The following is a 15,000-nucleotide window of genomic DNA, read 5'->3' on the forward strand; positions in this document are numbered from 1 at the left end:
AGATGAGGACTGCAGTGACATTATCGTTAGTCACCGAAGTCCTGATTTCTCCTCTGTTTGTCCGCTGGTTCGAATCCACGGGAGGACGAGTTTATTATCAACTAAAAAATTCCCCTTCGGTTAACATATATGAAAATATATTAACTCCGAGGTAGAGCGAATTGGATGTTAAAGGACATTTGTAGCTTAATGCATGTATATGAATCACGGTGATGTGATAAAAATTCATATTTATACAGTACTCAAAAATCAACCAAAAACTAAATGAATATTTAGGAATGAAACGAAAAAAAAGTCCAAACTCCTAAGTAATTTAATATATCAAGGAATTATCAAATATAATAAAAAAAATACACAATTACAGAATATTATCAAGTCAAAACTACTGTTATAAAATATATACCATCATAAATTTTTCAAACTCAAGCACTACACAACAAAGGTTAAACTAAAGATGAAATAAAAATGCCAATTGCGGAGAGAAAATACAAATGGGGAGAACTCTATGAAAATATATAATGCATAAAAGTAATACAATTCTACAGGGGGCATAAAAATACAAATTAAATGTTAAAATATAGTATATTATATATATATTATATATATATATATATATATATATATATATATATATATATATAAACATATAATATAACAGCACAGCTTTCATTAAATAAACGAGAGAGAGAGAGAGAGAGAGAGAGAGAGAGAGAGAGAGAGAGAGAGAGAGAGAGTTTATTCCTGGAAATAACATTCACTACAGACTTACCAAGGATTTGATAATGCATGCTCCTTGTACTATGGTTTATCAAAAAACGAAAAAAATAGATATGAAATAAATAAAAAATAAAACAATTAGGAAATAATTCAAAAATATATTCATACGTACATTAAAAGCAATGTCATATAATGAAATAAATCAAAACATTAGTATACATATACATACATACATATACGTATGCATATGCATATATATTATAATATTAACAAGACAAAACAATACAAATAGCGAAAACATATTTACAAATATACTAAACCATACAAAATTAAATACACCTTCATATACTACAACAAAAATAAAATGAAGGTTATCACATACACACACACAAACAAATACGCACACTATCTACTCGATATCTAATTAAAACACTAACAGATAAATACTTTTAAATAAAAACTACAATTTGTTATCACAAATTCCTGCTGCATCCAGTCACTATTTAAATGACTACAACGTCTTTCTAACTGAATTAAAAATAACAACACATAAATTGCAAAATAAAAACTGAAACTTAAGCCATAAGATAACAAATGAGAATTTCTTTAATATTTTTCATGAACTAGGTGGCGAAAAAGTATACGAAAGACAACAAAACAATAATGCTCGAGGAATAATAATAATATAAATAAATAATAATAATAAATAATAATAATAATAATATAATAACAATAATAATAATAATAATAGTGCCCACAAAATATAAGAAAATAGACGAAGTAACTGATTATATAATAATAACAGAAATAATAATAATAATAATAATAATAATAATAATAATAATAATAATAACAACAATAATAACAACAACAACAACAACAACAACAATAATAATAATAATAATATTAATAATAATAATAATAATAATAATAATAATAATAATAATAATAATAACAAAATTATTTCATAAAATATTTCATGAAATAGATGAAAAAAACATATAATCATTCGTGCACCAATACTCATGAAAAGATATGTATATATATATATATATATATATATATATATATATATATATATATATATATTATCTTTCCTCAGTGCTAGGATTATAAATTTTAACGTCAAGACTATAAATCTTAATGAATATTCAAAATATACAACAAATTCAATCTTAAACCTAAAATATAAAAGACGATTTAAAAAATTCAAGAGCACAATATATTTTATAACAAAACATTGCAATTTATGATTCTTATTGCTAAGATAAAGTCATAGATTAAAACTTAAAATATACTGATAAAATCGTCATATCATTTCCTTAAGGTTAAAATAGAGTACAAGCTGGGGAGGAAAAAATACTGGATATATCGATTCCAGTTGTTAAAATAGTTAAAATATTGCCTAAGACATAATTATATATTAAAAATACCGTAAGGCTAAACGTGCGTGTCAATGCATTTTTGAACACAACGAAGTCCAGAACAGGGGAATACAGTCTCAAATGCATCACACCATAAGGTTCAAATTGCCTTATATCTAAGAGATAAATAAAAGGGGGGCGTGGCCTGAAGAAGACGCATCAGCCAAGGGATAATAGTCGATAATGCAGGATGCCATACGTTCTACAATGGCTTAAGTCTAAGAGGACTTCCCAACCTCGAGTAGGGTAGGATCTGATGCATAGTTGTGGTTAACTCGTCATATATATTCACAAAATTCGACCTTAAATTATATTTCAATGTTTTCCTTTGGTTTAATATGCAGAAGGGAGGTTTTATATGGTCTCACAAGGACACAACTGAATAAAAACGCTCATTATAGATGGCTATAGAAGCACTACAAACAAAAAATGTGTAAAAAAAATTCATTTCATAAATGAAAGAATTGGAGGAGGAGGGGGTGGAGAGGGGGACGGAGGGGGTGGAGGGGGAGGAGGGGGTGGAGGCGAAGTTGCTGGTATATGGGAAGGGGGTTGGGAGATACTCCATGCTCCCCTGACAAGGGGTAGGAGGGAAGGGAATCGAACGAATACTATCCAAAAAAAAAAAAAAAAACAGAAGAAATTAATAGGATGAAAACGAAACCACTTTTAAGGGCACAATGCAACGCAAGGAAAAAAAAATATATATATAAAAAACACTTAGGATATTATAACAAGGGAAATAAGTCTGATTGAAAAGCAAATTATTTTCTCAGTACTTTAGGATTCTCGTACACCAACACTTACAGTTACTGATTCAATCAACCTTAAATTAGACGTATGTAATACAGATGCGTTTAAACACGAAACTGGCTTCTTTACCTCACCTGTGGGTTTTATATATATATATATATATATATATATATATATATATATATATATATATACATATATATATATATATATACATATATATATATATTATATAATATATATATATATATATATATATATATCTGTTTAAGACGTCCTTCGCGAGTAGAAACTGGTTTCAGTCATGTGTTTCATTAATATTTTACAAACACTTTCGATATATCAATCCAGCGTAATTATTTCATTAGCTTTTTTTTTTTTTTATTTGTACGCGGGTAAAATTCGAAGTAAAATTCTGAATAACATAAAACTAATAAATAATTATTTAAAAATATTTGAAAACAATCAATCACAATCATGAGATCCACAAAAAAAAAAATTGAAAAAATAAAAGGATTTTGACAGAATGGAAAAACTTTCAAGTAATTCTCAAAATAAACAATAATGTAAATCATAATACTATCTACCATTTTCAACACATAAGCAACACATACATCAAACTGAAATAAAAAAATTAAAAAAAAATGAATGCAAAGGTCTACCAGATAGAATACACAACGGAACAATGTTAAGCATAAATCAACGTTTTACAAAGATAGTACATTAGTTAATACGTATCACTTACTACATCATTGCTTGGTATGTTATGTTAAAGTTATTCAAGGTTACAGACACCTTAAACCTACTTTTATCAGTTACAGTGGGGATTTTTTATTTCTTAAGTACACCTGTGTGTTAATCCACACACAAGTGTATCGTTTATGCATTAGTATGGGTTAGCGTAATCTATAATATACCTTATTTAGGTCACGATGCAAGGTTGCAAGTGCAAATCAAGGCCACAGTGATTTTCAGTTCTGCAGTTTTACACCAAATGCACAAACACCCAGTTTGCGTTTCTAAATCTCCTTAAGCTAATTAAAAAAAAGGATTCTTAAAAATATAACGGTAAGTTAAGTGGGTTACCTTAATTAATTTTAAAAATGTCTGCTTTAAATCTTAACAAAAAAAATACTCGTCGAGCTTGTGCAACAAGAGTGGATGAAAGAGGTTGGTGGTTCTAATTCCGGGATGCAACAGCCAATAGCGAAGTCCCCCATGCCACAACCAAACCCTGTTTTCTATGAGTCGGTTCTTTGTTTTTGGGTCTATAGTTATGAGCTAGAGTGTACGTTTCAAAATCACACGCGATGAGCAGAGGTTGTGCTTCGTAAGAGACTTTCCAAAGCCTAAAGACCAATGTAACTAATTGTAAACATTTCTAAGTCATGAAAGGTAAATAATTTTTTATTATCATATAAAAATATATATAAATTTTGTATTAACATATACATGTATATATTGAATAATTTTTTATCAATATATACATATATATACTAAATCATTTTTATTAACGTATAGTTATATTACAGTCAAACCCCAAAATTAGGGAAACGTACAAAAACAAGGTTTTCGTGTGTAAGTACCTTACGAAACAAAAAACCTTCAGCTCACCAGATGCGTCGTGTGAGACACAATCACAGTTTAAATGATGACAATGATAATACATGATAATGACGGCAATGATAATGATGGTGACGATGGTGACGTTGCTGATGAGACCTCCCTCGTCCGAAGACACTGACCTTGTACACGTTGACCGGCGAAACGACCTCCGAAGGGTCGTGGCGGCTCGGGGGTCGCAGAGACGAGGGCGAAGCTAGGCTGAGAGTGAGGCCAGGAGGCTGAGGAGGAAGTGGTGGAGGAGGAGGAGTAGTAGAAGTAGTAGTAGGTTGCCTGTAGGAGGTGGTGGCGGAGGAGGAGGTTGGTACGGCCGCATCGTCTTCCCCGCTGCCAACAATGGCGACATCGCTTCCACCACTGCCACCTCCTCTAGCGCCACGCCTCAGCAGCTGGTTGGATGTTTTATATACTCTTCAACTCCAGGCAAGAGGAGTGGTAAATGGGGGAGGGTGGGTTGGATGGGAAGGGGGTATGTGAGTGATTTTTGGCAGTGTGCAGGGGAGGCAAGTGAAACGAAAAATACTTGGGAACTTCTGGGGAACCACTGAGAGAAATTTGGGGACATGGGGATTGGGAGTATGTCAGGGAGGGGTTTCTGGGGACCAGTTGGGTTTCTGAATATGAAATTAAGTGGTGTTCTAACACAAGACAAATAATATGGATAGGCAAAAATGCCATAAAGAGAACACATCAACATATTGTAAAATCTGAACACAAAATGGCCCCATAACCCAACATAACCATCAAAAAACCATACCATAGTCAAACTAAATTACATATAAACCTCATGAAAAACAATAACAATAATAAAAAGGATAAAAATATTAACAGCAGGTGAAACACAATCAAATAAAAAAAAATTAACGAGAGAATCAATTTTAAGTTGGGACACAGATGAGTTATGTTCGTGATTGGGGTCAAAGGTACATTTAAGAGGTCAAGGTCCCACAACTAAGGTCAGGAGGTGCTGACGTGAGTATCCCAAAGTGTGTGGTGAAGATGCTATAAGAAGCTAGGTCAAGCAGCTCAACCTAATGTGCAGTTTCTAAAGAGAGATGACGGTGCTGAAATACTAAAAGCCAATGCTATTTGTAACTGATAGTAAACCATGATAGTGGATAGTGAACTATTCAAACCAGTAATCGTGCGGTCGTGAGATATAGTTTTAAATTTTTCTAAAGGGTTTTTCCTTGGAGGGTGACTAAATCTATTAGAAAAATTATGTACATGAATATTCAAAAGGATATATACACGGGTTTTGGAGGGTTTCATTTTTTTCATATTTTTTCTTCTGTTTGGTTCAGACAGCTGATATTTTTTTTAAATGGAAATAAATTAGTAGACTATTTTTGAAACAAATAATAAATGTTTATATATATATATATATATATATATATATATATATATTTATATATATATATATATTTATATAAATATATGTATATATATATATATATATATATATGTGTGTGTGTGTGTGTGTCCAAATGAATTGATCCCAACATCACGAACAGTAGACAAATTCTTCAACCAAGTACCGCCAATAATTCAAACCAAGAAAAGTCAGTAACAGCAAATTTAATTATATGTGTCAAAGTTCGTGGGGGACTGTATTACACTACACAGATGTTTGAATAAGATATTTTCATTTTAATTGCTTGAAAATTATTCTTGTTCTCTAAAGTTTCAAACGACCGCTCTGTGAGAAAAGTCAGTAACAGCAATTTAATTATATGTCAAATTTCGTGGGAGACTATTACACTACACCAGATATTTGAATAAGAAATATTTTCATTTTTATTCTTGCAAAAATATATTTCTTGTTCTCTAAAGTTTCAAACGACTATCATGTGAGAGTCACAGTACAATATGTCCAGGTTTGAGTGCATAACAGCAGGTATATATACGCGTGTAATTGCATAAATATAAAGGAAGCTGACGAAAATTTATGAGTATATATGTATGAATGTAACTGCAAAATTACTGTTGTAGTCTTGAAATTAAAATTTTTTGTCTGAATTAACATGTTAATCCTATTTGATATTTTATTAGTATACCCAATATATATTTATACATTAATTCATGCATATATATATACATATATACTAATATTTGCATGTATAAGTATATATTTGAAGGCGAACACCTCGAAAAGTAATTCAAACAATAGAGTGGTTTCTGAGGCCTTTCGACGATACGTCCTTTACCAGCACATTATGTCGAAAGGTCTAGCAGCCATTCTATTGCTTCAATTTTCCCTCGTGGCATATGTCCTCATTTATATATACCAATAACGTTTCATATCTTCGTGATTCAGTTGTACGTAAGAATATATATATATAATATATATATATATATATATATATATATATATATATATATATATACGTTATATACACATGTATTTCTGTGTTCATTCTGATGATAAACAAATCCCCAGACAGACAAATAAAGACATATATTCAGTCATTGAAAGGCCAAATCAGACGGACGCACCTCGAACCTCATATTCTGTTCCCTGGTGTAACCCCAGGGCCGCCCCACTAAATGGTCGAAAGTCAGGGACCTGGGAAGCATTACTGTTCCTTTCTCCTCTCTCTCATCACATGAAGCCCCTTTTCCAAACAATCGGACACAGCGACGGAAGAAGTCTCCTCAGATATCCCTCAACCTTTCGAGACATTTTCCACTTGGTGCCGAAGTTCATTTCGCACAGAAAAGTGACAGAATGAATGAGGTGGTAGTAAAGTAGTAGTAATGGTCGGAAGTTGCCTCTGTAACGGCTCCCCGTTTTTTAGCTCTCTGCTCCTCCTGTGCAGTTTTAAGGTTCGACGTTGAAATATGCAGATATTTCACCGATAGGAAGGCAATCTTCTTTTCCAGAAGGCGTTTGACGTCGGGAATTCGCACAATTCCCGATACATACAGTATATATATAGTAAATATTTCTCAAACCAGTTTCATGAAGTTTCAGTGGCGTACGTCAAAAACTATCAATAGAATTCACGGTGCCTTTTGAATACAGCCTCCACTTCCTTCTTTTCTAGAAGGCATTTGGCGTCGACGATTCACAAAATTCACGATATATTATATATATATATATTTCTCAAACCAATTTCTTTTCCAATTTTACGACGTATATCAAAATAATATAAATTGTCAACTTCGCGGGAAATATACAAAAATATCTGTTCTGATTTTTCTCATATCATAATCTAGTCTTTCACCATAAGAGAGAATATAGAAACACGGAAACTCCCACAATTCCTGTCAAAAGTGGAAAGCCAATTTTGAAGGACAACTCCATAAGAATATATTCTAATATATATTTTATAATGTGACTTAAATACTGATGACAATAATGAAGACAATGATGATAATGATGATTAAGAAAAACTAGATGGAAGGATTGTGACAGTATTTTTCAATGAGATAATAACTAAATAGGTACGAATAAACATCAATGTTGCTTTTCACAGCCTGATCCAACATCCAGAAAAATAACATTTCAAATCCCTTCCACCGTTCTGGAAAATGAAGCCACGAAAAATAACCCTCGTCTCACAAAATAAAATTGAATAAATAAATGGAACCCGCTTTGATACACACCTACCCACTTACAAAAGCATTTACCCCCATTTACAAAGACATTTATTCTACTTGCAAAAGCATAACCCTTCCACAAGATAAAGTTTGGGAATATGTAAATCAGAAGTTGACGTTTATCTCGGGGAACCAAAATACTATGATTTTTTCATGAAGTTTTTTTAACCTTTGCCTTCCATTGTCAGGAATAGAAAAATAGTTATAGTTTTAAAAATGGAATACGTTTGTGTTCTTTCATTCAGTGGTTGTTTATAATAGGGATTAACATTTATGTTTCCGGCCCCCTTCTCTCTGTACATAAATATGCGAGCATGTGTTTATTTATATATTTAATTGTATGGCTACAGACGAACCTCATAATATATACGTATGTATGTATGTACAATATATTTATATATATTATATTTATATTTTTTCATTTTCATATGTGTACATATATATATATATGTATACAATATTCCATGTCTATTAATTTATATATATATTTTTTCACATATGTGTACATATATATTATGTATACAATATATCCATGTATATAATTTATATATATAATACACTATGCAATATATATAATATATATATATATATAATATATATTTGCATATAATATATCTATGTATAAATACTATATATAAATATATACATTATATATACTATACACACATTCATAAATTTCTATCGCATAAAAATACGTGCGAACGCCAAAATTGTCAACTGTAACAATGTACCGAGGCTTCAGTGTTTTATGGCGTATTAAAATACAATAAACCAAGAACATTCTGTGATTTACCTAAGTAGGTCTATGTGCAACCTGGTATTGTACTCATACGCTGGTCAGTGTGTGTGTGCGCGCGCGCGCGTGTTTGTGTGTGTGTGAGTGTGTGTGCATCTGTATGAGCACGTACGAATGCCAAATCATTAACTACAACATAGTAAGGCTTATATATCTTTTATTTATAACTTGGTTGATTGATGGTGCATTAACGTGCGATAAACCAAGAATATTCTACGGTTGAACAACGTAGGTCTATGTTCAACTTGGTATCGTATTCACAGGTAGTCTGTGTGTGTATATAAATTTGTATAAACACGTCCAAATCCCAGATTGATAAGTAAACTCTAATGAGGTCTATACATCTTATTCTCCAGTGCTTTATGACGTATTAAAACGATAAACCAAAAATATTCAGCGGTTTATCCAAACAAAAAACCTCAGATAAACCAAAGCAAAATGTAAAACAGTACATAAAAGAATCCTATAAATATTTTTGGGTCTACGTTATCTGAAGGATAATCCTCCTCCTCCTTCTGATGGCATGGTCTATAAATATGATCTACGAGTTCCCCCCCCCTTCCTCTCCCCCTACAGACGTGTTCCCCCTCCCCTCCCCCTCTCCCCCAAAAAAAAGAGGGGATGGGGGTCCTGACAGTCTTCTAAATTTGGGGCAATCAAAGCCCCCGGTTATTCTGGCCATAAAGCTCATCTTGTAGGACGTTTCGGGAATCCTTCCTCGTGGCGTTGGTTGTGAGAGAGAGAGAGAGAGAGAGAGAGAGAGAGAGAGAGAGAGAGAGATTGCAGCCAATGCGGGAGAAATGTAGAAGGCTCTCGCGCCTGCATTATGCGGGACATTGTCTTAAGGTATGGGAAAAGCCTTTAGCGGAGTCACCTTTGTTACGGCGTCTGGGGCGCCATATTTCGTAAGGGGATTGATGTGGAGGGGAGGGGAAGGGGAAAGAAAAGGGGAAGGGGAAAAAGAAAAGGGGAAGGGGGAAGGGGTAAGAAAAGGGGGAGGGGGCAGAGAAAGCCAAGGCAGTTTTGGCCATCTCATCCTGACTCCCAAACATAGATACGACCTCCTCCCCCTCCCTAAATAACTTTAACCCCAACCCCGCCCCTCCCCCTTCCCCCTTCCACAAGGCAGCAGCATGTCGCAGACGAAGTCCAGAGCACTTTATCTTGGAACTTGTAACGTCAGCTTGCTTGAGTTTTAAGTAGCCCGAGAGACGAGTCATGTCGTCTGCTTTGTGTCTGGATTTGAGTAGTTGCTCGGGGTTAAATATTACTCAAATTCTACAAAGAATTTATTCATTTCATTTCTTTTTTTTTTACTAATTTACCAGGTTTGAGGTCGGGTACATCTACGACCAATTTCGCTGGCTGTATATAATCGTGCTGATCATATATATTTAAAAATATAATTTTATATAAGACAAATTGTATTTATCTATAATTCAATAATATTTTCAATATATTTATCTTAGATCGCATTTACACTAAATGAACATGGGTCTTTTAAATGTTAAAAAGTTAATTCATACCAAATTTAATTTTGACAAGTCAAACTAAATTTGTCTTAGATTTAAAGTTTTTCTGAATAGTTTTTCTAAATATACGTGAATTTTTACTAAATTTATAATATAAAATTATATATATATACTTATACTTAATACATAAGATCTTCAGTCTTGATTGAAATCTACAATACCTTTCCCATCCCCTCTCTCTCTCTCTCTGCTCTCTCTCTCTCTCTCTCTCTCTCTCTCTCTCTCTCCCTCCACAAGCAGAAGGCACCACGACCTTAAACGACCCTTAAAAGGAAAAGAGGGGAGGGGGAGGGTGAGGGGAGGGGAAGGGGGAGGGGAGGGAGAAGGGGTGTGAACGAATATTTTGGCAAGGTCCCCCTAATCCTGAAAAACCGGTAGGAGCCAAGGATGTCCCAATCTAGGAAGAAAAAGGATACCTATACGTCATCCTTCCCAACCCCCACCCCCTAATCATCCCACACCCCTGTTCCCTCCCCTCCCATTCTCGCCCCCCGCCCACCCCGCAACCAAAATTCCCAATCTCCTCTAGAAGAATTGTGGGGACTTCTTCGTCTCTTCTGTATTAGAATTCCATTGGAATATTTTTTTATGAGGTGAATCATAAGGTTGTTTTTTTTTTTTTTTTTTTTTTTTTTGAATCAAAATTCAATTTACATAAATTCAAGTTTTCTTGGGCTAATATATAGCTTTGTGTTGGATATACGGTGTTCTTTTATTTAATATATACTAATTAAATATTCATAGAATATCATATTTAAAATAAATCTAAATCCATACATTTATATATATTAATATATCTCCACATGCAAATATATTTTAATATATATTTATGAAGGGACTTCAAAAAACTTCGTTTTCTGGTGTTTTGCGGGTTTTTTTCTCTCACTATAATATCTATTCATATATGTAGAACCTGTCTTCACGCGCATGCAACGCGTCTGAGCTTAAACAATCATAAAAGGACTCTCTTTACCATATCAAAGGACAAGAAAGTATATTATATCTCATACATTCATATGTATACCATTCAAATTCATAAGCCAGTTTTATAAAAACTGAAATGAAGTATCCCCCACTTCAGTGACGTCACATAAAACGTGTACGAAAAACCGAGTCTCTCTCCTGGGACCTACTACCTACCCATCCGTCACGCCATCTTGGACTACTGCCATATCCAGGGGGCAGAATGAGAACCTAATTCCCTCGCTTCTTTTTCTTCCCCAAATCACCTCACCCAGAAACTTCCTCACCCAGCCACTTCCTAACCCCTTCCTCTTTCCATCCCCCTCACTCAATCCCCACAGAACGTCTGAGAGGGACGAGGGAGAGTGAAAAAAAAAAAAAAAAGGAAATACTTAAAAGCGTTTTCTCGTTCTGGACAAATGGCGTTGAAAACGTAAATCTTTTTTTTTTTTATGTATTCTTCACTTATTGAGGCTCAAGTCACTGCCCGACTGACGCTACTTTCGTAAATCAGGTGGAATTAAATGAACTGTGAAAGCACAGGCCACGACAACTGAATAAACTACTTAATTAGCTTACAAAGAGGCTATCTGAGACACCACTGCATAAAACCCAAAATGAAAAGGAACTTGAACAAAATAGTGTTCAAGGATTATATTGCAAGAGAGGGTCTTTCTACAGTTTCCATTGGCGAGACAATACAACAAGTGTTCAGACCTATTTATCAATATACCGCTACAAGAACCACTAGAAAAAAAAAACACTATTTCCTTGGATAATTCGCGTCCAAAGCATAGGTAGCAAGATTGGGTCTACCTACAGTGTCCAGCGTCAAGATAACACTGACTTTTTCTTGTTCTAATTCCTAAAGACACTACAGGTTGAAAAATCAACCAAATTCCTTGAAAATCTAGTTTTAAAGACATACATTGCTACAAAGGGTCTCTCCATAGTTTCCAGTGGCAAGAACCACAATGATTGTTTGGAGTTCTTTACTAGTAAGCCACCAGATGTACTTCTGTAGAAAAAACTCCACTACATACCATAGAACTGAAATTATCCTCTATAATAACAAGAAAGAGCCTGTCTACCACTTCTGGTGGCAAGAAAACATAGTGACTGTTTGCAGTTCTTTGCCAGTAAACCACAAAAAGTAACTGTCAGAAAAAACCCACTGGATTTAATAGAACTGAACTGATCTTCTATAAGCGAGCCCAGGGGGTCATGAAGACTATTGCTGTGAGACACACATAAAGAGGTGAGTCATTATAACTCACTATTCACTGACAGTGAACTGTACTATTCGGAATAGTATGCAACAGAGCTCTTATATGTGACACTATGAAAAAAAAACTTTCAAAATGGCTGAAAGATCATTTCTATTTTTGCTATCGTCAACCAGACCTATTTCAGAACAACAATTTATAAGATAATCTTGATATCTTTTGATGGAAAGAACATGACGTTAAACCATTCGTAAGGTCATTTTCCAGTCGCACCCGCGATGACGTCACAGGTGTGACATTTAAAGTTGATCGTTCTCTCTCTCCCTCTCTCTCTTTCTCTGTAAATACTTACACAGTGCTGTTTATTACTTAAATATATAGTGCAAGGAACAGTTTCACAGTAGGCCATAACAATTCATCTCTCTCTCTCTCTCTCTCTCTATACAGGCATTTTCATTATGTATATTACCATCACACAGCGCAATTTCCTTTTACATTTAACCATCTCTCTCCTCTCTCTCTCTCTCTCTCTCTCTCTCTCTCTCTCAACAAAACACAACAGCGTCTTGGAAACAAACAAAATAAAACAATAACGCAAGGATAATAACATCAAAGAAGATAAGAGAGAGAGAGAGAGAGAGAGAGAGAGAGAGAGAGAGAGAGAGAGAAAATATATATATACAAGTCTTTATTTATTCTTTATTCACTTTCTCTCATAATCACCTACTCCTCCTCCTCCTCCTCCTCCTCCCCCTGTTCAATTTCTCCCCATTCCTTCTCAATCCCTCCCCCCACCCTCCCCCTACCCCACTCTGCCCGTAACCCCCCCAAAATCAATGTCTCCCTTCCTTTCCAACAGCCTAACCTAACTTCCGCTTCCTTGATGATTCAGGTAAACGCAATTTATATATATATAATTTTTCCCCCACTTTCTTTAGATCCCCTTCCATGGTCTTAATATAGTTTCCTATTTTCTGTCAATCTTCCAGGTCTCTTTGAATGGCTTCCCGTTTTCTTTGTAGACCTTTCCATTTCATTTAAACGCCCCCATTTTCTTTGTATACCTTCTCATTTACTCCCCTCAACTGGATACACTAAACACAATTTCCACTTTGATTCCAGTTATTCCACCTTTTATTCGTTCGTCCTTTTAATCTTATCTTTTCCTGCTCTCTTTTAATCAATTCTTCCTTAATGGATGTCTCATACCGTCTGCACCTCATCATTCATTCTGTTTTATGTGCTCTTCAATACAGAATCATTCCATTTTTTCATGCCTCAATTGTTCTTCGACAATTCAAGGTCCCTTTTTTTCTGTTTTGCCATTCATTCCATTTATTCCTGTCTCAGCTTTTCTTAACAACTCGAAAGTCCTTTTTTTGTCTTGATTTAACTCTGTGACTTCAATTTCGTCCACTTCCTACGAAAGGTTAAAAGGACTTCTAGTATTCTTTTTTTCTTTTAAACCAAATAGTGTCTCCAATTCTCCTTTTTTTTTTCTTTTCAAGGACTCCCTAGGACATTGTTGTCCCCTGGTCGAGGGAGTCCTAAGGAGCCTCGACGTTTTCCTCCTACTTTTGGTGGTGGTGGTGGAGGAGGGAGGAGGAGGAGGAGGAGGAGGAGGAGGAGGAGGGAGACAGGAAGAGATATCATTGCTATTCCAAGCACTGCACCAATACTCTCTCCACCCTTCTCGAGTAGGGCCACTTTCGTCCCCCTCTCGCCCCACTGCCCAAATTCCACTGGTCCTGTCCAGCGATGCCGAGATGCTCCCTCAAGGACTAAACCCCCCTCCCCCTCCCCCCCCCCCCCTTCCCTAAACCCCGTCGTCCCCATCCCATCCCCCCTACCCAAGAAGACCCCTGACAAAAGTTAAAGATCTCGCTGCTATTATCAGCGAAACTGCTGTAACGTATAAGATAATCTTTAACAATTCTCTTATAAGATTTTATGTCTCGATTGTTTTGTTGGCTATTTGTGCCTCGTTGATGCCCACTGCCCTTCACAAGAACCAGGAGGCCTCTTATATTGTTTCAGATTAATGATTAATTTAAATTGAATTTATTTCTTCTCAAACCACCGAAATCTTTTACTACTTCAAAATGGTCTCCCATATTCCATTTGAATTGAATCACTTTTTTTTGGTTACTTCACTTTGTGACAGACATTTTTCATTATTCGACACTGTTGGGAGTTTGTAAAAAGGACCTAGAATATGGAGAGAGAGAGAGAGAGAGAGAGAGAGAGAGAGAGAGAGAGAGAGAGAGAGAGAGAGATGACGTACACCCAGCACACATCCCTAATTGTCTAAATGCATATTTCCATTTATCATATTAGGACTACATTTGCTGCTGAAATATGAT

General features: G+C 34.8%; 1 protein-coding gene across 1 annotated transcript in view; it reads right to left on the reverse strand.

Annotated features, from left to right (window-relative positions):
* Positions 1–15,000, reverse strand: part of LOC135203464 (multiple PDZ domain protein-like) — a 658,890-nt gene that overhangs the window by 223,431 nt on the left and 420,459 nt on the right. Inside the window, 2 exon segments of the mRNA XM_064233189.1 lie at positions 4,640–4,906; positions 7,014–7,168. Of these exon segments, the coding sequence (XP_064089259.1) occupies positions 4,640–4,906; positions 7,014–7,168 (422 nt within the window).

This window comes from Macrobrachium nipponense, chromosome 36, assembly GCF_015104395.2.
Source record: "Macrobrachium nipponense isolate FS-2020 chromosome 36, ASM1510439v2, whole genome shotgun sequence".
NCBI classification, from domain to species: domain Eukaryota; kingdom Metazoa; phylum Arthropoda; class Malacostraca; order Decapoda; family Palaemonidae; genus Macrobrachium; species Macrobrachium nipponense.